Source organism: Pithys albifrons, chromosome 15, assembly GCF_047495875.1.
Source record: "Pithys albifrons albifrons isolate INPA30051 chromosome 15, PitAlb_v1, whole genome shotgun sequence".
Taxonomy (NCBI): Eukaryota; Metazoa; Chordata; class Aves; order Passeriformes; family Thamnophilidae; genus Pithys; species Pithys albifrons.
The window spans coordinates 13,541,055-13,565,296 of NC_092472.1; the positions used below are offsets into that span (position 1 = coordinate 13,541,055).

At 46.7% G+C, this 24,242-nt stretch overlaps 1 protein-coding gene and 1 long non-coding RNA gene across 2 annotated transcripts; both read left to right on the forward strand.

The window, feature by feature from the left end:
• Position 1: 1 nt before the first annotated feature.
• Positions 2–10,717, forward strand: FAM114A2 (family with sequence similarity 114 member A2). The gene is made up of 14 exons (XM_071569849.1): positions 2–71; positions 1,172–1,377; positions 1,591–1,687; positions 2,128–2,223; positions 2,505–2,602; positions 3,556–3,690; positions 3,853–4,011; positions 4,622–4,745; positions 5,737–5,816; positions 6,537–6,665; positions 6,886–7,025; positions 7,742–7,814; positions 8,386–8,439; positions 9,133–10,717. The coding sequence occupies exons 2-14, from the start codon at positions 1,174–1,176 to the stop codon at positions 9,229–9,231; spliced, it is 1,488 nt and encodes a 495-aa protein (XP_071425950.1). The 5' UTR covers positions 2–71; positions 1,172–1,173; the 3' UTR covers positions 9,232–10,717.
• A 5,384-nt stretch (positions 10,718–16,101) lies between these two features.
• Positions 16,102–17,041, forward strand: LOC139678761 (uncharacterized). Its single transcript, XR_011699100.1, has 3 exons — positions 16,102–16,219; positions 16,648–16,704; positions 16,879–17,041. It is a non-coding gene; the product is annotated as an uncharacterized lncRNA (long non-coding RNA).
• The last annotated feature ends 7,201 nt before the right edge of the window (positions 17,042–24,242 follow it).

A 24,242-nucleotide genomic window follows, 5' to 3' on the forward strand; every position in this document is an offset into this window, starting at 1 on the left:
CGCTTCCGGGGCAGCGCCGGGGCCGCTCCGCGCCCGCCTCGCTGGTCTCGGTCCGCCCGCAGCCGCCGGGGGTGAGGGGCGGCTGGGGGGGCTCGGGGGCACTTGAGGGTCCCCTGTGGGGCAGGCGGCACCGTCGGGGGCTGGGGACACCTGGGGGTGTCCCTGTGTGGGGCGGGAGCGCCACTTGGGGCTGCCGAGGGGGTCCAGCCCCTTATGAGGGACATGGGGCCTTGGAGGGGAGCACAGGGAGGCCCTCAGGGCTGGGGGGCGAAGGGGCTGCCCCGGGTGGGGACAGTGCTGGTGGGGTGGCCTGGGGGCCGTGGAGTGACCTGGGGGCCGTGGGGTGAGCCGGGGGCCGTGGGGTGAGCCGGCCCCGGTGTCGGTGGTGGAGGGCCGTGGGCAGAGGGGCCGTGGGGTCCCTGCCCGCCCCCAGAGCTGCCCGGCCCGCAGAGCTGTCCCATCCCTTCCCTCCCCTTGGAGCCCGGATTGCGTCAGTGGGTTCCGGGGGGGGCTCTGCGGAGCTCGGCCCGGCCCTGCCTGCGGTTCACTTCACCAGGGGCTGCCAGAGAGGCCCAGAGCAGACACAGGTCGGCCCGGGAGCAGCGTGGCAGCCCCGCTGTCGTGGCCTCCCCATGCCCGATGTGTGATGTCAGGGCGGCTGCCGTGGCAGCTGGAGTGCAGTTCAGGTTCTGAGGGTGTTAGTGCTCAGCCCCAAATACAGTGGTGACCCGGTCACTGCCTCCCTACTTGCTCAGCTCTGACAGCTGTCTCCATTTGTATCCTACACTCCTCAAAGCAGCCATCCCAAATAATTTGGTTTTGTTTTTATTTTGGTGCACCAAGTTACGGATTTAATTATCGGAGGACCTTTCGAACTTTCATTTGTTTCTCAGTCAGCAACCTGTTGTTTTTTTTCCTGCAGAGAGGGTGTGGCAGTTCAGATAAAGCCACGTGTTCCTATGGGACTTTAAACTTCCAAGTATGACATTTCTTCTAGTCAGACATACTTTGGTCTGCACACTTGCTTAAAAACATAATCTGTGCATATGGGTGTGTGGCAACATTTTTGTGCTTAATTATTTAAAACACAAACGTGGTGCTGTTGAACTAGTGTCAAAGTGTACAAGGGAGTGATTATTTTATCTGCTTTTCTTCCTATGGATATTCATAGTCATGTCTGAGAAAGACAGTGGTGAAAATCTGAAAGAAGAAACCTCTTACAAGGAAGAAAATGAACAGAAATCAGAGGAACTTGGCTGCTCTGAGAGCAATGAAGAGAAAGAGCTTGAGACTGTGCCTGTGACTCGGAAAAGACCTGAACCCAAACCCCCAAGCCAGTCTGCTGCCACAGAAAAGCCCACAGCTGAAACCATCAAGGTATGTTCTGTGCTTGGCCAGAATAATGTGACTTCATATTTTATGTCTTGAAGACCAGGAGAATTCTGAGCATAAGCCCCACTCCTCTCTGAAAATTCAGATTTGCTTTTTCTCTGAAAGAAAAAGCTGCACAAAAGTCACATGTCACAGACTGCTTCTGTTCCTCTCCTCACCATAATACCTGCATCACTCTTCTGTTTTTCTTCATTAAAGGTCTCAGATTCTCCTGCAGTTCAGACAGGGTGGGGCTACTGGGGAAGCTGGGGGAAATCTCTTCTGTCAACTGCATCTGCTACTGTAGCTACTGTAGGTAAGGCTCATTCTGGTATTTGATAAATATTTTAATCATGTTTTATGTCCAAAGCTAGTGCTTTAGAACTTGTTTCCAGAGAATGGGATTTCAGTTATAGCAGCCATTATTGGAAAAATGTCAAGAGAATTGTTCGAGTAATGGGGAAGGCTTGTACCAAAAGGTTCGGTGAGATTAAGGAGATCTGCACAGCCAAAATTACTTTCAAGTTTTTAAGGCATTTGTGTAATTTTCACCTGGTATTTTAAACTGGTGTTCAGCTGGTATTTACAACTTGATTTAAAAGCTGAGGTGAAATCTTGGTTCATTACATTGGTAGTCAAGATGGATAGGAGAGGTTTTAGTACTGAGTAAACTGTTTTGAACATGAGGAATCCAGAATAACAAAAAAGAATATGCAGCTCTAATCCTGTTTCTGTTCTGATTTCTATCTTCTCTAGGTCAAGGTATTTCAAATGTCATAGAAAAAGCAGAAACAACTCTTGGGATCCCCAGTCCTACTGAAATCTCTTCAGAATCTGGAGATGCCACAAGAGGTCAGTTTTTACTGCATAAGAACCTCCCTGAAATATTTTTCATAACAGAATCAGCCCCAAGATAACACCACCTCACTTTGCATCTTGCATATTGAGATCAATAATAAAAAGAATTAAAATAATACTTCATTACTTAGTTCTGCTAGCTCTGAAAAGAAGGTAGGAAAATAATCTCAGTTGCAGACCTGCTCCTGGCTAATGTCTGTTGATTTTCTCCACTGTGCAGCTGACAGGATCTTTTTTTGGAAGTGAGGCAGCTAATTTTCTGCCTTCTAATGCAGGGAGTGAGAATCCTGGTGCAGCTGATGATGGCAGCTCCTTTCCTATTGCTGGGGCTCTTGAAGTTTTGTCAACCATCTCTACTGCTGTCCAAAGCACAGTAAGTGAGTTGGGAATGCGGGAGAAAATGGGTTTAAGAGAGCCTTGGGGCTTTGGCCTTTCATCAGAAACATTGTGAGAGGAAACTTGATTTTGATACTTGAGGAATGAATGGTAGGAAAGCATTCCAGCCTTCAGACAACCTTTATCCTGCACCTTGCTTCTAACTGGCATCTAATGTGTAAGATGTCTTGAATTTTGATAGTTCTGTATTAAATGTTGATACAAAACAACAAAAACTAACAGTGTGCTGTGCAGTGTGTGTTTCTGTGTGTGTCACCTCTGGACTCTGTCATCTCTGCTCGCTCCCTTTGGAGTATACAGGTAAATGCAGGGTCAGACTCATTCCTGGAATAGCTCCACTGATTTCCACAGAACTGTCTAGAGATGAAATCCATTCTCCTCTTCAAAAACCTCTGTGAAACTACCCCAATTTGCTTGGAAATCAGCTTGCTCCTGTGACCATGAGAAATGTACTTCAAAGGAAGCCATTACCCTTAGAAACTGCTTTTGTGATCTGCTGTCTTGTCAATTTGCCCGTGAATCTAAAAGAGCTGCAGATGGAAAGCTTGCTTCTGCTTTTAAAGCTTGAACAAAAGTTAGCAACCAAAATCTGCAGGTCTAGTGTTTTCTCACTGGAAGGATGAGAACTAAATACTTTAATGTGCTGAGAACCAGCCTGTTCACAAACTAAGAATGTATTTCCCATCAGATTGCTGCAGCTGTCTGGGAACTGTAATAAACTTCTAGATGATAATGTGTTGTGGCTCTATCCATGTCCTTCTGCTCTCTTTGTGATGGTTAAGGTTGAATTTTAGGGTGACAAGGACCAATTTGGCTTTTATGTGAGTGTCCAGCGTCACATTGCTGAAATAAATGCCCCAGTTCAATTTCTTCCCTTGTACAGTCTTCTGCAAGTTTTATGTGCTGTATTTATGCAAATCTGATTCCTAGGGGAAAACTGTTATTAGTGGAGGTCTGGATGCCTTGGAATTCATTGGGAAAAAGACAATGGATGTAATAGCTGAGGGAGACCCTGGATTCAAAAAAACAAAAGGCCTAATAAACAGAAGCTCTACATTATCTCAGGTACAGTTCCTTATCAGCATCGCGTTGGTTTCTCTTATTTCTTCTCCTTTCTTTTGTGGTCCTGTCATTAAGCAACCATTTTTACTATTGGACTAAAAGCCTTTTCCTCCTGTGTTCCGTATCTTCTGGCACTGTCACGAGGCCTCTGCTTTTCTTTTTCAGGTCTTACGAGAGGCAAAGGAGAAAGAAGAGCAGCAGACAGCTACCGAGGTTACCATGGCTACGGAGAAGAAAGCCCATTATGGGTTACTGTTTGATGAGTTTCAGGGTCTTTCGCATCTGGAGGCCTTAGAGATGCTTTCCAGAGAGAGTGAATCAAAGGTAATGGCCTTGAGCATTTTGCTTTCTATTTTGAGCTCAGCTGAGCAGGGAAAGAAAAAGATTAGAAATATATGTATATACATGTAGAATCAAGTGCTCAGAACTTGCTATAAAATGGTAATTACACAGCTTCACTTGGACCCTTGCATTAGGATCTGGTGTTTACCTTGGGAACAGTATATCCTGTCCTCAGGTCCTAATTCCATTCCCTTTACCCAGCCAGCCTCAGCTCCTGCATGTCTTCAACAACTTTTCACAAGTTACTCTCCTCACACCCACTTGTTTTCTGCCTTGGTCTGGAGAAGAGGAGGGTGTTGTAAGCACAGCAGAGATTGTCCTGTCTGTCTTGAGGCAGGGAGGAGAGCAGGTCAGCATGCAATTTCAGAAGTCATTCACTTTTTTTTATGAAAGAAATTTGAGTAACTCCTTAAGAATCCATTATTACATAACAGGGCTTCACAAACAGGTCATTTTCCTCTTTCCTATAGGAACATACCATTTTCACATTTACATCAGTCATGTTTTCACATGCAGTGTAAATTAGTGCTGCATTTCCTGTCCTACTGGACGGATTTAAGGTTCTCTCTTTGGCTGTGCTGCCCCTAACTAGGTGAAATCTGTTCTAAATGCCCTCTCTGGAGAGGAGTTGGACACACTGAAGGAGGAAATGGAACAACTCAAAGAAGCATTTTCTTTACCTGAATTCTTTGAGGAAGAAGAGGAAGAAAAGAAGGGTAAGAGAGCCCCAGGTTCTGGTAGGAGAAGCTGGTTCTCACTGAAATTCTCAATGCAGAGCCAGCCAGCTCTGATCACTAGTAATGGGCATGATGCCAAAGTTAAGTTATTCTTTAGCTGGGTGCTGAATCCTAAAGCCATCTGTGGCCAGGGTCATGGCAGGTAGCAACACCTTTCATCTCTGGAAAGCTACTGTGCAGTAATTCTGTATCAAAAGGTACAGTAATTCTGTAGCAGGAATGATTTGCCAAAGCAGGATTAGACTCCTGGACAGTTCATACAACTGACCCTGAGCCAAGATGCAAATTCAAAGAGATGCCGGATTTCCTTGACCAGGAGGGAAAGACTATGAATAGACTTGTCCAACCTGTAGGAAAGCAAAAAGTCTTTTTATTTTATTTTTTTTTTAATGAGAGTTAGCACACAGACCAAAAGACTCAGAGGTGCTTTCATACACAAGAGTTCTGATTCTTGAGGATTTCATGGATTTAAATGTAAATTTCTTGCATTGCTTTTACCTAAATGCTCATCAGGGAGGGCTTACACACCTGCACTGCTATTGCTCAGTATTTAATGTATCTTTTATATTTGCACATAATGGATCTCACATCTGCTCCACCATATATAACAGGAGAACCATAGACTCTAAGTGATATTTCAGACTCTCCAAGGTGATGTGCAAATTATACATTATGAAAGGCTGCCTGTAAAAAAATAAAAAATAAAAAAATGGATTTACCTCAGCTACAAAACCAGAACTGGGAAGGCCAAAGCTAACCTTCAGGCACTGTTGTCTCCACCTTTGCAGAACTTACCTTAGAAACTGTATTTGAAAAGACTAGCTTTGATTCATTCTTGCCTGAGGTGATGATTCAAAGAGAAATAAAGGAAACAGTTGACAGACTTGGGCAGAACTAGTTGTGCATTGAAGTGCTGCTTATTCCTGAATCTGTCCTTTGTGTGGATTCTTTAACCTTTTCTGTCCTTTAGGAGATGAGGAGTTCACAAAAGAAGTTACACAGTTGTTTTCAGAATTGCATATCTCTTCCAAGCCGGACAAAGTGATCACGGTGAGTTATTTCCCATCTTTTGAAAGCTGGAGAGATTCCCCACAGGAACTGCTTCTCAGTCCTGCATTGCTTGGGAAAATACCAAATGTATGGAAGCAAGCCATGGTTTAGATCTTTTGGCAATGGTAGGCAAAGGAGATGGCCTTTCCCTTTAACTCCATGGAACAAAATCCTGTTCCGTAATGTTTTTGGCTCTGGTTCAGTAGACACCAACCAGTGTGTCTTTGCCCTGTTGCTGGGCAGTTGTGAGTGGTGGCAAAGATAACCAGGGAGCAGCAAGCCTTCAGCCACCACAGTGAAATAACCTGCAGTCATGAACGAAGCTCTCCTCTTGGTACAAAACTCCTGGTTTTACTACATTCAGGAGTTGGTATGAAGAAGAATCACCTTTCTTGCTTTTATTTCACTACCCTTCAGATCCACCAAGTGGCAGCAGCATTCTGCAGACATGTTTTTAAAACTCCTCTGATAGTCTGGTCTTGCTGGTAAACTCCAGCACCTGGTGGTAGAGAAATAACTGCTCTCAACTACATCAGTGCAGCCAACTCTCTAAATAAAGTCCTGAAGGCACTGGGGTCATTTGTCCTGGTGCTTCCCACAAGCTCAGGAGTCGTAGCTGCTTCCTTCCTGTAGAGAGATCCAATAGTCCATGTCTTGTGATGTGCAGGGAGGCTTCATTCTCATTCCAGTCATTAAATACTGTGGCACATCTTCATACAGGTGAGGACGTCTGCTCATGAATGGATAGCACAATTCAACAGTAGTCTTCCTAAGCAAGAAAAAGAGAGTGAAGAAAAACAAGAAATAGAATCCAAAGATGGTGACCAGGACTCTAAAGAATCAGTAGAGGTAACTTGAGTAATGAAGGAATAGAGTAACTGACTGTGCAGTGTTTATCTGGCTGCTGAGTTACAGTTGTGATTCCCAGAGTTTATGGGTTTCTATCTCTCTGCAGGCTCTGAGGTCTGAAAGAGCAGTGTAGTGATAGTATGTCGTGTGATTGACTTGTTTTAAATAATAAAAGCTGCAAGTTTTCAAATGGTATGGGGAATCTTTTTCACTCTTGTAGGATATTCATGCATTTGCCATAAGAAGTCTGGCAGAACTGACAGCCTGCTCCATTGAAATGTTTCACAAAACTGCAGCTTTGATTCTGTATGGTCATAAACAGGAGGTGACAGCCACAGACAGAGCCAAGTCCCTTTCACAGTGAGTGCATCTCTTAGTAAATGTATAGCATGTAATTACTTACTGATTAAACTGTCTAGTAACTCTTTGCAAATCTGTGCAATGCAGGGCTCTTGAATAGGTGTTCAAATTTGTGAATTTGTGACGGGTGGCATCACTGTCTTCCAGCAGAACTCAGCTTTCTCTTTCCAACTCAAACACATTTCTTAATAAGAAAGAGGAAACCCTACTTGAAAGCTTTATGTAGCCAAGAAGATTGTTTGCCCTCAGCTTGTGCTAGTCAGTAGACAGACTTTTAAAACATGACAAAGCAGTTGTATAAAAGGGATTCTTGATTACCTCTTTGTTAATCATTTAGTATGCTAGGTACATGAGACTGTACAATTACTTCCCAGGAGATACTTGGCATGGGTATGAAATATGCATCACTTTCTAATTCAGAAAATGGCACTTGCCAGTAAAAAAAAAAGCAAGTTAGTACTGTTCCTTCCAGAATTGATGTGTCTGTCCTCTAAATGCTGTTTGAGTTCTTCAGCTTTAATTATTTATTTCCCCTCTCTAAGTTATTTGGGGAACTTCTGAATCTTCATACACCATTTATATGCTCTGTGTCAGTTTTGGTTTAATTTAACTTCATAAGCATAGAAACAAGGCATTTGTGTTTTAGAGGAATGCTAAAAGAAAGTTCATCTTGAGAACTGTATTTACTTCATGGTTTTCCTTCTCTTCTTCCACAGAATGACAATCATGCTGTGTAAAGAACTGTCAGCTTTCTCTAAGGAGTTTACAACATGCTTAACGACAGCAGGGGTAAGAGTTGCACCACAGTTCATAGGGATGAGATGTGGTTAGTTGATTACAGCCTTGAGATCTTGGCCATGAAGTGCTTTTTGTCATTGCACGTTTATATATGCAGAGTTTTTTTTATCCTGTGAACTGATCAGTGTTCCCCAAATTGTGGCAGCTGAATGTGTGCTGAGCTTTTGAGTGCCTCCTGCTGCATTCAGCCTGGCAGAGAGCAGGGGTGGGGATTGGGTCTGACAATACTAAGGAGGCAGAAACAAATAAGGTTTGTGATCCTGTTGTGGATTTTCCAGAGCACTCAGGTGTTATTGAAGAGTGTTATTATCTCTGAATTCTCCGCTTGTCCCCAGTTTGTCTGAGGATGTGATGTGTGTGTTCATACACAACCTGTGTTGGGCATATGCAGGTTACTTTGTTCTTATTTGCATGCTACAAGGCAGCTGAGCTTGTGGCTTAGCTTTGCTCTAGTCAAGGGAGTCTAGTGGTGGTTTTAAACTTACTGAGGATTTAGCTTTATCTTGCTTGAAGAAATGTGATCAAATTTTCAATCAGGATAATATATGTCTGATCTCTGCAGGTCAAAGAGAAAGCAGATGTGCTTAATCCCTTAATCACTGGAGTGTTTTTGGAGGTCAGTTGTGCTAACGTTAAAACTTTAAGCTAATGCTTTAAAAATAGATATGCTGGTTCTTTCCACATCAGTATCCTTATGCATGCCAAGTTCTCTAACCCATGGTCTAAAATTGTGCTTACCTGTCTAATAACTTGAAAGTTTTAATAAATGTCTAGATTTGCACAAGAGATGAGTTATTAGTGAAGAGTGAGCCTTATGTGGTGCCAGGTGACAGTTTCCGTGGGTCAGAAGACACATATTAAATTCAGCAATCTGAATTTCTAGAATTTAAATGTCCCAACACTTCCATGCCAGTAAGTTGGTTCTCAATGTTTGCACAGCTCTGTGGTGTGGTAGGAAAGGGGTGTTCCATGTTGGTGTGTTCTTCCTTCCTGTCACAGTGTGCTTATGCTTCACTTAGAAACAAACTCTCTTCATCTGTTACTGAAAACAGTATATCCTACATTTGGATTGCCCTTGATCTTGTTTGGCAGTTTTTAAGGCGGTTGCTTTTTTTTGCCTAGTGGCATAAAGCCCCTTAAAAACTTAATATTAATTTGTTTTCTAGAGTGAAGCCTTTAAAATCCAACAAGCACAAGGCTTCTTTTTCTTCTGTGCTTTAATCAATGCTGTTTGAAATGAGTATGTGGTTAGTAAAGCTGATTGACAGTGTGATTATTCATGTGTGTATTTTGATTTTTGTTTTCACAGGCTTCAAACAGTGCTTCCTATATCCAAGATGCCTTCCAGCTCTTGCTGCCTGTACTGCAGATCTCTCTTATTGAGGCTAGAACGGAACTATCACAGTAATAAAAATCCTTCTAATTAAGAACTTTCTGACCTTCCCACTTCGTATTTTCCATGCTGGAGAATGATGTAATGGCTCTTATTAAAGGGAAAAAGATGAACTCTGTTCGCTGCAGCAAGAATGGTGATTAAGTGCAGTCTGGCAGTGACAGCTCTTACAGCACACTGAGAGATGTGATTAGCATAGTCCAGGCTGGTGGACAACGTGACAGACGTAAGGTGCAGATTGCTCTCTGTTTTCATGGACTGTCTCTATCTTTTCGCTGAGATCTCTCTGCTGTATGTGTTAACAAGCTCATTGTCTTCACAGCCCAGAGCTTCTCCTCCAGTGCTGGAGAAAAGAGTAGCAGCTGGCTAGTCAGAGTTAGCAAAAATCATGGTGTGATTTTTAAGTCAGACATAATTAGGTTCCTGATAGCTCTGTGTTGGTGTTGAAGTGAATATGTGATAGGAGGTGCAAGAAAAGGCAAATATTTATGATTATAAACCTTGCAGCTCCTAGTTGGGAAAGAACAGAGCAGAAAGGATTCCTTATCAAGCTGTTGTTGCTGAAGAGAAGCCCCGGCTTCCTGAAGATGTCTGTACTGACTCAGGGATGTGGGACAGAGACTCTCACCGGGGTGCTGTTTCTCATTCTCTCACAGAGTGCTTGCTTCAGCACGAGCTGGGAAAATGCTGATCTGGCCCTAAGAATACAGGTACTTGGCTTTCCAGCAATAAATGAGAACTGGCTGAAAGGGTTTGATTTGTGTTTGGGCAATTTAATGAGAGAATTTAGCAGGAGGATTCCCCTTCAGTGCAGCTTGACATGTCAGCCAGAGACTGTTCACAAACTCACATAGTGCTTTTCTTCTGTTTCTGTGTAAAAACACTATAATGCAGTGATCCTTCTTGGAAGGTATATTAGGGAGAGAGGAAGCAATTTGGTTCTGTTAGTAGGAGTCCTAATTTGTGTCAGAAGCTGCTCCACATATGGTATCTGTTTCATTGTGCTGTGCAAGTTCCCTGCTTTGTTCCTTTTTCCAATTTCTATCTTTTGAGCCTGCCCGTGGGGAGGGAGCAGCCTCTGCTGGAATCACAAGAGCAGAAATGCACGGCTAAAATGGAATTTCAAGAAGTCCATAATAGCTAACCAGAGGTGACTGAGTGTCACACCTGCCTCTGCACTTGCTCATTGGGAACAATGATGCTCAAATCCCCTTTTGAAAATCCTCTGGGTTTTAGCAGGTCTTGCACATCTCAGCTATACTGAAGGCTTAACATTCCTCTGCTCTATTTGTGCAGTAGAGAAATGATTTTATTACTAGAATACCTTTTGGCTGATACTCCTCTGATTTTATATATATGGAAAAAGCTTTGCCTTATTCATGGTTAGACTGAGCAGATCTCTAAAGAGAGGGTTTTTTTCACATCTTAAAGAAAACTGGACTTGAAAGGAGTGTGTCTGGGGTACAAAAATCTGCACTACAATAAACTGTGTTTTTTCTTCTTTTGGTTGATATCACTATTAAATAAAGGATTTGTCTTGACAACTGTTTCAGTTAAAAGCTATCAATGTGGCAGTGGGCATGAATTAAATGAAAGTATAATGGGGTTTTTCTCAGCCCTGACTGTGGTTTTTGGGGCAGGGCTGGGTGCAGCTCTGGGGCCCGGACAGCTGAGGCTTTTCTCATGGCAGGGTGTTGCCTCACAGGAAAGAGGCTCCCACAGATGAGATCCCAGTTCCAGCACCAGTGCAAAAAGGCAGCTTTGCTCCTGCCACAAAACCAAAATTTACAGAAATGTCAGAAATGAAGAAATAAAGGTAATAGAGTTTTATGAACCAGCAGCTTCTTTTCTTGTAGATAAATTCTACTGACCTGCAGTGCTTTAGTGCAGAGTAGTTTAATAATTGAAGAAAATAAGGTGATTTTTTTTAAGATGCAGACAGTAATTCTTTCAGTCATGTGCCCACCTGGATTTTATTATAGCAGCTAATAATCAAACATGCACCAGCTTAATTTGTGCCAGTGCAAGGGCTGCAATAGGCAGCCAACAAAAACAGTTCCACAGTTGCTGAAATCTTCCTACCCAAAGGATTCATCAGAATTCAGCATCCAACTGTCTGGAGGTCTTACTGCTTGGCCTTGCCTTGCTCGTGAACCTAATGAGAGCTGACAGTAATTTGAGCACTTCTGGTAGTGTTTGGGGAGGTGAGAGGTGGCTGAGAATAGATAAGAGTCAGCTAAGATGCTGGCAGGGACCTGGAGGAGAGAAAAAAGCCTTCCACAATTATTTTTTTTTCCTTGGGAGAGATTCTGTCAGTTGCAGCTGTAAAAGCTGCTTCCTGGCAGCTGTTGTGGAAAGGTTTAAAACATAAAAAAGTCTTGGTCTTCTGATGGGCTTCAGGATGTGCTCCCACTCCTTGCCCAACCACCTTCCCAGGGACTCATTTTGCATTATTAAAACATGAATGTTGAGTAGCAGCAGGACCTCTGACAGGATTAGCAGTTGTCCTCATTTGGATGAAGCAGCAGCTACATTGCCACTGGTGGCTGTGACCAAGGGGACAGCTGTCCCAGGTCACTCACAGCACAAATTAAATGGCCTGACTCAGAGGCAGGAAGAGGAGAGCTCTGGCATTTCCTTTTCAGGTGTGTACTCTGGATCCTAAATAAACAGTGGTCTCTGATTATGTGATTTAAGCAGCGATTCGTGTTCTGTAGCCAAAGTCTCCTTGGCACAGACATGGAGGACGTAAGTGGCCTGTATTGTGCTAATTCATGTTTTCTGTGAGTTTCTTTGTCCCTTGCAGCTCAGCACTGTGACAGCAGCTTGGAGGTGGCCACACACTGGTGTTTTGGGTGCTGGCTGGCAGGTTGCTTTCCCTTCTTCTAGGGCTGCTTTGCTGCAGGGTGAGAGCACAGCCTGTGTGCTCTGTGCACTGGGACTTAGAGGTGTTTGTGGCTGCCACTCTGCTGTCCTGCTGAGGGGTGGCAGCCAGCCCTGTGCTGGGAGATGCTGGTGGCTCCAGCCTAGCTGGATGGTCAGGATGGTCCTTGAGAACCCATTCCCTGGGTGACACTTTATGTCCCCATGTCCAGGGAGTGATGACAGGGCTGTTCCCTGGGCTCCTCTGACTGGAGGATGCTGGAGGCATCAGAGTACTGAGAGCCCTGCTGGGGCTGGCAGAGTGGGCAATGTGGTCACCAGTTTTAAGCAAGGTTGAGTTTGGTATTTGTGGGAGAGGATCCTCCTAAGGTGGCAAGAGCTGCTCAGAGGTGTAGGTTGGATGCCAGTGCTGGTCTCAACCCCAAGCATCCTCCCTGGATCTATTCCATGGTCCTGCACTGTGCTCCATGTGCACATCTCCACTGAGCCCTCAGATTCCCTGGCTGCATTAACCTGGCAGCTGTGTCATGCCAGGACAGATGGGATTGCTGCCATCGTTTATCCCAAGACTAAGTGCTGGCCGCAGGAGTTCCCTGAATGATTTGTGTGTGAGCTGGAGTGTCTGTGTGAGCTGAAGCGTCTCTGAGAGCGCCACAGCTACTGATTGTAAAATGGGCAGCAACAGGGACTCTGCCACTGGATTTGCTGAGCTGCTCCAGGGTTTATCTGCCCTTGATGTTAAAACCCATCCCTCATTTCTGATCTGAACCTGCCAAAGGGACTCTTGTTATGAGTTTGGGGCTGGTACAGGCTGTGGTGGAGGAGGCCTGGGGCAGAGAGCCAGGTTTTTGGGACAAATGATTTCTGTACAGCTGCTTGCTCCCTGCATAGGTTACCCAGGGTTAGTCTCACTTGCTGGGAGGGGGCTCCACACACACTGCAATTACTGTAAGTGAAAGTCAAATGACTGTGGGAGCAACTTTGTTGTTGAGTTGAAGGTGTTAAATGGGGCAAATCTTATGGGAGAGGTAATACCTTTTATTAGGTGGGGAAAACAAATTAGCCAGGTACACAAGGCCTTTCTGACATTATTGTTAGTGTTATTATCCCTTACTGGGGCTGTTAGAAATGAGGGCATTGCATTAGAGGGAAAGCACATTATGCAAGTGTTTAGACCTGCTGGTAACTGCTCTCTGCTGACAGGTATTTACTTAATGATATGTTGTAGTGAAAGCCAGCAGCAAGGACAAGCAGTGAAGGGAGCCAGGAGAGCCGAGCTCTGCCTGCTTTGGCCTTGCCTGGATGTCCTGGAGTCACCTGACACCTCTCACCACGAGAGACCAAGGACCTGTTGGAGGTTCCTCTCCCCATGGTTTTAAGGACAACTCCAAAGTCCCTTTTCTGTACTTCCATCAGGGCCCTGACTGTAGCACATCCCCAGACAGAGTCCCCAGTGCCCTCCCTGGTCCCAGGGCTGGTCCCCATGGCTATCTGCAGCCTACAGAGCTGCCCTGACGTGCTTGCTGCAACGTCTTTCTACTCCTGCCCGTGCTGGAGGCAATGCGTCTTTTGGCTACCAATGGGACTGGTCATGTTTCCGGTGTCATGTGCTGTTCGTGGCAGGTGGCAGAGCCAGTTTTTCTGCTCCAAAAGTGGGACTGGGGAGGAGACCACAACACTCAAATACCCAGATCCCTGGTAGCTGCCAGCCAGGCATCGAGGACGCCACTGGTCTTTTTCAGCTCCAGGTAAGGTGCTTTCCTTTCTCCCTCATGTCATCCTAGGAATTTACAGACTTACATACATATTTCACAGGCTGGAGAAACGGAGCAGGAGGGCAGGGTGAAGAAGAGGGTGCAATAGGAGCATCCTTGGGAGAGCTTGTGCTCCATGTGGTCTTGGGGATGGCAAAGGGGCATTGTGTCTGAGCCTTGTGGGAAGGAATTCAGCCCCCTGGGTGATATGGGCTCACTGCCCTGTGAACCTGTTGTACCTGGGGCATAAGGCCATCCAGGCTGTTGCATCTGGAGAGGTATGAATATGCAGTTTTGCTCTGTTAGCCAGAGGTCTGACCCAGCTGCACCTCACACTTTGCTTGGCTACAGAGGACAATTGCAGCTGGTCAGTGGGGACCATCAGCTGGGTTTTCCTGGTTTGCCTGTCCAGGCTGTAGGGAACCAGCTCATCTGGGTCAGGTGAACCTGCTTGCTCAAAACCCACCACGGCCAAGGCTCTGAAGGAACAGGCAAAACTGGATCTCCTGGTCTGGGATGGGATGGAATAGGAAAAAGCTGAGTGTTGGCAGCCATCATGATGCACAGCAGGGGCTGCAGAGGGGCTTGGGTACAACCCTCAGACAGAAGTTTGTCAGAGCCCCGGAGTTTGGGAGCCCACCCCATGCCTTGGAAATCAGCAGGGTTGGTCCCCAGGGACAAGGTTGGTGGTGTGGAGGGGAATTAAAAGGGTTGTAACCCCTCATGGAGGCATTTCTCAACATGTGTAGGCTACCCCTTCCCAGCCCTGGCTGCTGGGCTTTGGTCTGGTGGCCCATCTCCTACTGCAAAGCTTGACGTCCACCTCTGTGTACCATGTGCCTCCCCTATCTGCTCCCCTCTGGCAGTGAAGGTGCAAGGCAGGGGCATCCTCATGTGTTTGGGGCTGGGCACACACCACAGGAACTGTGAAGCAGGCCCTGGGGTCAGGGCATCAGCTACACCTTCCCCTGCACCTTCCCAGGCGCTGCCTTTTCTTTTGTTAACGTTTGATTATTTTAATGATTTTAGATTAAAACGTAATTATTTTCAATTAGTAGTTGCACTTCTTAATTACAGAGATGAATTAGATTACTGTTCATTATTAATTAGATTTTAACTTTGCACTGATTACGTCTTTTATCAGCCATTTCCCACACTCCTTCTCTCCCTGTCCAACCTGCCTCTCCAGTGATGCTGACCCAAATCTCACTGCTTCCCACTCCCCTCCAGCATCCTGGGGGGTTAAAAACCTGCCTAGAAAATACAAATCGATGTTATCGGCTCAGCAACCGGCTCTTTAAAAAGAGCCAATAATACCAACCAGATGATGTCATTTTGTGGCTAAAAACCATTAAAAAAAAGCATTAATATTCTGTCTCACTCCATCACTGGCTGGAAGAGAAGCTGTTTCCTAATTACCTGCTGTGGCAGAGAAGAACCCTGCTCTTCCCTGCAAGCAGAAAGGACCTGATCCCTTGCCCCTGCTGCCATGATACGCTGTTTGTGTATGAGAGGGAGGGTTTGACCTGCCTGGGCTATTTCCAGGTCTTTGTCTGGGCCTGATATTTTTAAAGCAAGCTGTTTTCTTCCCTTTCTTCTCATCTGTCACCTTTCAGGCACCTAATCAATGCTTAGAGTTTTCTTACCCTTGCTTTCAGCTTCTCCTCTGCTTGCTGCTGTCTCCATCTGCTTCCCTGACATCACTCTGTCCCCAGTGAAGGTCTCCTTTTAGCTGGGTATTCCTAGGAGTCCCCACACCTGCTCTTTATCTTCTTATAATTTGAAATATTTCTGTAATTTGCACCTGCTCATGGAGGGTTTAAGGCATCTCCCTGCATGTTTGCCCTGAGGTTTTTCTGCTTCCTTCACTCACCGCTTGCTGCTTCCCTGGACAGAGGGTAGTGGGACTACCCTGGGACCAGCCTTTTGGTTTTTGTGAAGGGCACAGACTGTTTGATCCCCTCCTCTGCTGTTTTGGGGGGTAGGAAGTGCACAGGGCCTCTGTGAAAACTGAATGGTCCAGGGAGGTGTGTTTTCATGCCTGAAAAGCTCACCTTCCTTCACTCTCCAGTTGCTCCTTCAGGTCCTGTCTGTGCTGTAACTGTGACCATCTCGCACCCCAGAGCTCTTTGGCTTCGGTGAAATGTCGACAATCCTGAAATGTGAGTGTTTGGTGTCGACCTGCTGGCTTTGCATGTGCTGGATGCTGCACACTGGCAATGAACCTCCCTCTGTGCCCTGTTGTAGGGTTTGGACGGGAAGATAAGGAGAGAGACGAGAAGGAAAAGGACAAGAAAGAAGAGAAGGAAAAGACTGGAGAAGAAAAAGAGGAGGACAAGCAGAAGAGAAAGGAGGAAGAGGAAAAGGTAGGGAAATGATGGAGTTTTCTGCAGAACCATTTACACCCTGACTGTGAAGGGAAGCCATGTCTGACAATCCCATGCCTGTGGTGGATGGACCAATGCCATCCACAGCCTAGAGATCACACTGTGTGCAGGGCTTTTCCACTGGGAGACAGCTGTCTCTTTTCTCTCCACATTCCTAGTTAGTTCTCCCTCCTTTTCCTTTCCAAATGAAATGCTGCTATGGACAGTGATGCTGTCTGCACTGCTCACACCACCGAGTCCTTGCTCTTGGCACCATGAGGCCTTGGGCACACATGGTTCCACAGCAGCACCATGGGTGCAAATCTTGGCTCCAGATACCCACAGGACCAGGAGTCTCTCTGACTCAAACAGAAAATGGGGTGCCAGGGTCCCCAGTGATGCTTATCCCTCTCTCTTCGCCCTGGCAGGGAGATGGGGAAGAGGACAGGAGCAGCAGCAGCAGCTCCGAAAGTGACTCGGAGGAGGTAACCCCACATCCAGCTCTGTGCTGGGGCCAGGCTGCCCCACTGCACACCAGCCCTGTGGGGTTTGCACCCACACCCTGTGGGTGGATGCTATCAAATATCTAGAGGTACCAGGGTCTGGGACAGCCAGCACCCCCTCACATGCTGTCTCTTTTCTTTGTTTCCCTGCCCCAGGACCGCGGCAGTGATGAAGACGATGAGAAGGAAGACAAGGATTAGCCTTTCCCTGATGGAGAGGCAGGGCATGCCCTGGGCAGCCGAGGAGTTGGAGATGCAAACAGCAACATGTGCTGGAGGGTGACTGGGCCAGTCTTAGCCAAATAAAGATGTTGTGGGCTCCAAAGAGAAATGCTATTTATTCACCCAGTCAAACAGCCTCCCCCAGTACCTTCTGTCCCTTTGGAGAAGCAAACAGCCAAGGAAAGGCAATAGGTGGGAAGCTGGAATCTGGGTGAGCAGATTTTGTTCAAGACCATGATGACAGAAATCCAGGGGGTCTGGCTGCCTGTCTCTGCACAGTCACCCCAGATTAGAAAGCATCACTATCCTCACTGTGCCCTCCACACCACTTGCTGTGGGATGGAGCAGCCCGAGCAGGGACAGGCAGGCTGTGTAAAAAGCGACTTTGGATGCTTGGGGCTGTGCTGAGCTGTTATAACTGATTTAAAATTTATCAAAAACAAAGAGGAGTTGTAGAGGGGAAAAAACCCCGACAAACCCCTCTCTTTCCGCAGTGCTGACCCAGCGCAGGGGCCGTGCGAAAGCGCAGCCCAAACCCCGCGGCAATCGCTGGGGGCTGGCACCGGGCGCGGCGCCAGGAAAAGAAATACGGGGAAAAATTGGGAAAAATTAGGAAAAATGAGCTGGCACTGCCATCTACCGGGGATGGGACGTCTGGCAGCGGGGCTACGGGTTTCATAACCGCTCGGCTGTTTTATAAGTTTCCCGCAGCGCTGCGGGGGCAGGGAGCGCACCGGGGGGCGGCGAGAGCATCGGGGGCAGGGAGAGCACTGAGGGCAGGGAATTCTCCAGCTGGGAGCCTGAGCTGCTGGCAGAGCCCAACCGGCAGCGAAAGGGACCTCAGCTCAGGACCAGCATCCGCCCCACCGCTGCTCCCAGTGGTATTAGGTCAAGCCCAGATGTCTCACCATCAATAAAAACTTCAATGCAAACTTGAGCACAGGCTGCGTCGCTGCCTTGCTGCCTTGCTTTGCTTTCCTTAAGACTATTTTTATGGGTATTTTCCTGAGTAATGTTGATTTCAGACAAACTCGAGATTAAAAGTCAACACCACAGACGATTTTACTTGAAACCACAGAATGCGGCTTTGGATGTTGTTTTCATGGAACAAACGCGGCCAGCTCTTGTATAATCACAACAAACAGCAGGAAAGATGCTGAGGAATGTTGTCTTAATTATCCAGCACAAAGATTAAAGCGAAAACACGAAGATGGGAAAAACAAACAGCCTCAAAAGCTAAACTGGGTTTCAACGAGCTGGTTTGGTTTCAGCAGGGAAAGACTGATCTTAAATTCCTTATTGCTTCATGAACACTTAGGTACATAAACGTAAAATAATCCTATGTGGGGTTATTTTACATATTTTACTTTCACCTCTGTGCAAGTTCATGGGACTCTTGCACAAGACACAACCTGCTTCCAAACAGTATATGGGGTTGCAGCATTTTACAGTCCCCTCAGGCCACGCTACCATAGGATGGGAATATCTTGGAATAAATTCTCTGTGTTTGGACATGAAAACGGGAGGCCTTGCCATTGGTTTTTAAGTTAAAGGTTGGAAACTTTTCAAGCATGCTATGCCAGACTCTGAGGTCAAGCATACCTGCAGATGCTCAGTTGGAGCTGAGAGGTGTTGCATCTTCCTGGAGTGAGATTCTGCTTTCCAGCTGACAGATATCTCACCTAACAGGTGAAAGCCCTAAAATTGTCCTCTGGGCCTTGTGTCTCAGTTCCCAAAGTGTGTGGAGCTTGCAAATGGCTCTGCTGCTGACCCAACTGTCACTTCTTCACACTACCCCAAACCTCAGCATCTTCATGTGCTCAGAGCCAGTGCTGGGGACACTCCACACTGCTCGGGGACAGTGAGCGCCAAGCCAGGCAGTCTTCCTGTTTGCTATTTCTGTTTTACAGTCCCTGCTTCAGGCCACTGAGCTAAGCTCTGTGTGAATACAACACGTGCAGCCAGATTCCCTGTGGCACAAGAGCAAAAAGCCAAACACGCTCAGGGATCAGCTGGGTGAACCTCCAGCTGTATCCTATGGCAGCCGAGGTTCTCTGTCCTGCCTTTGGCACCTTGCCTGGTACATACCTTACTCCCCTCTGCACCCATGTCCTGCCTTCACTTGAACTGGCCAAGTTTCCCCAGAGAGTTGTGGAGGTGAAAACCATTTCAGGTTACCTGGGCCCCCTAAGTCCTCATTGCATCTTGGCCCTGGCTTGAATCCAAGAGACATGAATGGGTGTATAGCACAAATATTTGTGCCAACCACAGGGATTAGGGCTCTAAAACACTTAGTGGAGGAGGCAAAAGGAAGGTGGAACATCAGGCTTTTGTGGATGCTGAGGACCTTTAGTGGCAGCAGTGCAGTGGCTGACCTGAGGGACATCCCCCAGTGTGACCTTAGTGTGCTGAGATGGCGTCTGCCCACAGACATGACAGCCAGCAGCTTCCCAAGCACTGCTGGGCATGAGCTCTGACTCCATCAGGGTATTTAACCACCTCATTTGCTTGAAGGATCCATAAGGTTCAACTAGAGGTTCATTGGAGCTGATGTGCCTTCAGCTGGCTTGAAGAGGAGTGTGGACAGAGCTGTTCTGAACGTCCCTCACATCAGGCTCTGGAAGGGTAGAGTAGGCAAAGAAGATTAGCAAAAGGAACTGGCAGCCAAGGCGTAACTTAAGCAAGTATTTTTTCACAAATTTACTCCTCTTTATATAATAACTTTGGCTGGTCCTTGGGGAGCTGGAGAGGTTGTGCTGCCCCTGTTCACAGCACCTGAGGGTACCTGCAGGGATCCTGCATGGCATGTGGCTGTCTGGGGCCTCATAGCAGCAGAAATGCCAAGAGAACTTAGGCATGGAGAAAGAATTGATTGCCACACTGTTTCATGCAAAGATGCCCCCAAATGAAGGCACTTTTCTATAAATGCCAGCAATTTCAGAACAAAGGTTGGACTTTTATTTTGTGATGAAACTTTTCATCTTGCATCTGAGGGCTTTATTATATAAAGTGTCCTATTAGAGAAACAAGGCTCTCTAAGGTAGAGATCAAAAAGAAGTCTTTCGTCTGTTTCCAAGTGACCTTCTTTATGGAAAATTTCAAGCTGCTTTTTCATTCCACTAAAAAATGGAAACAGTTAGAAATCCTGACTTTCCCAGAAAAGCTGATTCCTGCAGCCCTGCTTATGATCTGCTAATCTCTGCAGAGTTCTGGGCAGAGGTTTCCTATGAAACCACTCTTCTATTTTTGCATTGAATAAGAAGAAAAGTAAAACCCAAATGGAACTGGAGTCATGCTAGTGAGAGGTGTTTTGAAAGGTGAAATTCCTGCTTCTGCTCCCACTCCCTGCACAGCACTCACACTTGCTGTATCCTTCTGCAACTTGTCCCTTAATTCTGAAAACCTGTAAATTAAGACTTTTTGCTATGTTAATTAGCAGCTACAAGTTATAGCAGAGCTTTATTCACTGAAATTCTTGGAATTAATTTTCACAAAAATGAGCCTAAGGATACACACCTTTCACAGCACTCTTCTCTCACCTGTAGACCCCTCTAGGACTATGTTTTTGTCCTTTCAGAAGAGCAGAGAGAGCTCTTTACTCCCAAACCCTCACTGCAACACAATCCTAAAATCCACAAAGAAATAGTGCCAGGCTTCTTGCAAAGGAAAACCTGCAATTTGCTCTGGCAGATCCACCAAGACAGGTTTCTGGGTGACAAATCTGCCAAGTACTAACAACTTGACCTCTTTAAAAGCTGTGACGTCTGTGAGTTATGAAAGGACGAGCTGGTGGTGGGGCCAAGACTGACTTACCCAACCATGATTCACCTGCTGTTCAAAGTGCAATGAGAGGTGGAGGCAAGGCAGCCTGTGAAACAAAGAGGCACAGACAGAAATACTTGTCTGCTCCCTGAGCAGAGAGCTCTGCCCAGGCCACCACCTCTGTGGGCAGCCTGGGAGCCCATAAGCAGCTATTTATAACTGTGGTAGAGACACAGCCTGCTCATCCTGCCTGAAATCCAGCCCAGTGCCTGTGTTTAGGGCTTCACTCCAGCTGCCTGTGGGGAAGGGGAACTGCAGGAAGACCCTGAGCAGCCCTCTGCATTGCTCACTGAGACTTCATGGGGTTTCACTCACCCCTTGGTGAGCCATGGCTCTCAGATGGAATTTGAGCTTTGCAAGAGGTCTTTTGTCCTCAACAAGAAGAACACTGAGATATCACCACCATCACCACTGGTGGTCGTGGAGATGCCTGAGCTGAAGGAATAAAGACTGGGGAGAGGATGAGGTAGCTACACACAAAAGGCCATCTGGCAAAATGTCTGTACAGGAACTAACACCAAGAGCAGAGAGATGTGGAAAGATCTGCAGCCCCCCAGGCAGTGGAGCCTTCGAGACCACTCATCCAGCCATTCTCGGACACTGAGAAAGGGACTATTCATAGAGAGGATGCTCAGCTGCAGGACCTCAATGCTTGTCTGTGCTTGCCCTGCAACCAGGCAATTCCATAAGCCAATTTGCTCCCAGTTGGTGTCCTGTGAAGGGGAGCCAGGCTGCTGTGCCAGTAGCACCTCCTGTGACCTGTTAAGGTGTGGGATGAGCTGGACCCTGGACCCGGCGTGAGCATGGCAGGACAGAAGCATCCCTGTAGAGCAGGCTCTGCCAATCTGCAGAGCCCACCCACTGCCACTTGCAGCCTCCTCTGGCAAAGTGAAAAGGCAGTGCTGGGTACCCGCCAGTCCTGCTGGCATCTCTGTCAGGTGGGTGGGAGCTAAACAGGAAAAGTGATAAAAGGAAGAAATGAGGGAGGCGGCACATACTTGCTTCTTGCTGGGGCAAGGAGCCAAGGCCACACGGGCTGGTGAATGAGTGGAGCAGAGCAGCCTGGCGAGTCCCCAGCTGCAGTAGTGGGCCACCACAATGTCACCCCTGGCCACACATCCCAGATCAGGCACATGGACACACAGCAGCTTGTGAAATTGGCAACTTTTGTCTGACCCTGCAGTAATGGCTGATTACAAATCAGCTCTCTCCACGCAGAAGATGAAGCGGGTGATGTGACCTCCTGGTCTGGCCCACTAGGATGGAGCTCCCTGTGGACACCAGCCTCCCTGGAAGTGGTGGGCTTTGCTGCAATGTAAAGGTGGAGTCATGTCCTTAGGAAGTGGATTCCTTGTGACTTTTCCTCCTTAATCAGTTGGTTATCTGTGTCTTGCACCCTGGAATTAGGTGGTGCTGTACAAGCCATGCTGACTTTGGAATCCTCCATGGTATCTCCTACAGATGGGGGATCTTCAGCTGCCCTTGAAACACCGATGAAACAACTGCAAAGCATCAAGGCAAGCTTATAGCACCATGCACCACAGATCATGGTCTTGTCACCCATCCTAGGGCTTCCCCCTGGGTAATGGGACAGTTTTGATCTTGCTTTTAGCTGTACTCTCTTCTCAAAGTTATGTGATTTGTACATGACTGCCTATGCCATGGAAAAAGACATGTCCATCCATTTTATGTGGGACTGGCTTTCAAGAGTGAGCAATAATATTCTGTCAACCTCTTTGCCAAGATGTTTGGCTCAAGAGACTAAAATGAGTCAGATACGGATCTGGGCTTTCCTGCTGTGACTCTCCAGTTTCCAGGAGTTCAGGCATAAGCCCAGTTACATGAACACTGAGATAACATTACATTGCAGCTCTGTGTCCCACCAACCCATGTGAAAGTCAACTCATTTCTGCTGGAATGATGCTGCCTCAGGCAAAGCCTGTATGAGTCAGAAGGAAAAAATATTAAAAGTTTTCTTAATTCCTCAACCCTGTTTACATCTGATCCTTACTAAGAGTCAAGACCTCTCTGAGCTCTCAAGCAGCAGCTTCAGGACTTGGGAACAACACCGTGTAATTTATATGATTGCTCCCTGCCCAATGCCTGGTCAGCACAGTGCAGACTTTGAATCTCAAACCTCATGGAGCAACATGGCAATCTGCCTGCCTTTGTCAAGAGAAAACCAGGCATGGAGCAGCTCCCCTTAGAGACCTGAGAGAAAAGGTGCTTGTTATAACAGATGTGCTTGACTGTGGATAAAGAGTCCCCCACACCACCTGCTTCCACTTCCTTTTCCTCCACTTCCCAGGACTGGGCTTGAACCACATGTGGCAAACCTGGTGTTTGAGTAACATCCTGGATCTAGAAATACTATGATGTAAAGAAAGCAAAAATTCCAGGAAGCTGATGTGTTTGTTGACAGGCTGGGAGGGGAATGATGCAAATAACTCCTTTCATGTTATTTGCACGTACTGAGGTGTAAAAATAATTCCTTAGGTGAACTCTCAAGACTTTCAGACAGACTGAGTTCAGGTGCAGCACTGCTGAAAGCGTGCTGTAAGTCATGGGGACATGAGTGGGTCTGCACAGGTTCTGAGACTGGATTTGGCCCTGTCTCTTCACCTCACAAAGTCCCATGTATGTGCACAGAGGTGAAAGTAAAATATGTAAAATAACCGAGCAGGCTGCCTGGCACTTACACATGCCACTGTCAGCCCCACATGGCCCTTGCTGATAGCAAAACTCCCCCTCCCTGGCTGGAATGCTGATGCTTTCCTCCTTCCCTGGCTTTAGAAATGGAGAAACTTGTTTTACCTCTGTGCAACAGGACCTTCAGGTTTGATGGTGCAGGAGGAGGCTCGTAGGCAGAGCAGGAATAGCAGTGTGGAAAAGGGGTCATGATATGCAGGGTTCTTATTCCTGTTTACAAGTGCTTTTTGTGTCTTTGAAGACACCCTAAGGAGCACGCAGGCCTCCTTTCTCTGAAAAAAAAAAAAAGGCAGCACTGAGAAGGTGCAGTCACCTCAGAGCCACTCCTTAATCCCTAGTGAGTCAAAAACAAGTGTCAATGTTTGCAATAAATATTTATGCACTAAAAATGAGCAAGCACAGCCGGCATGGAATCCCTGATCCGCATGCTGGGCTGTGAACAGTCTGGACCACATTAATTAGGCTGTACTGTTGCTGAAGCACAAGTGGACGTGTGGCTGGAAGCCAGAGGAGGAGTTGGTTTTCCCTGCAGCAACACCTGGAACTCCTCACCCTGCACTGACCCAGGCTGTTTCCCACCCCTAAACTGAAAAAAAATCCTATTGTGCTTTGCAAATAGTTCCTAAACACAGTGTGATCTGTCCTGTGTTATGCAACACATGAAGTTCTCATCTGGCCAGCAGAATGGTTAGCATTAAGTATTTAAAGCTTTTTTTTTCTTTTGCAGTTATGTCCCGAGTCAGCACAAACACGGCAGTGACAAGAGA

Bases quoted from the DNA above. Each gene is read 5' to 3' on its own strand.
- FAM114A2 (XM_071569849.1), top strand. From the start codon at position 1,174: ATGTCTGAGAAAGACAGTGGTGAAAATCTGAAAGAAGAAACCTCTTAC. The intron at 4,012-4,621 runs GTAATGGCCTTG...GCCCCTAACTAG, and splicing joins CCAGAGAGAGTGAATCAAAG to GTGAAATCTGTTCTAAATGC. The intron at 6,666-6,885 runs GTAACTTGAGTA...TCACTCTTGTAG, and splicing joins ACTCTAAAGAATCAGTAGAG to GATATTCATGCATTTGCCAT.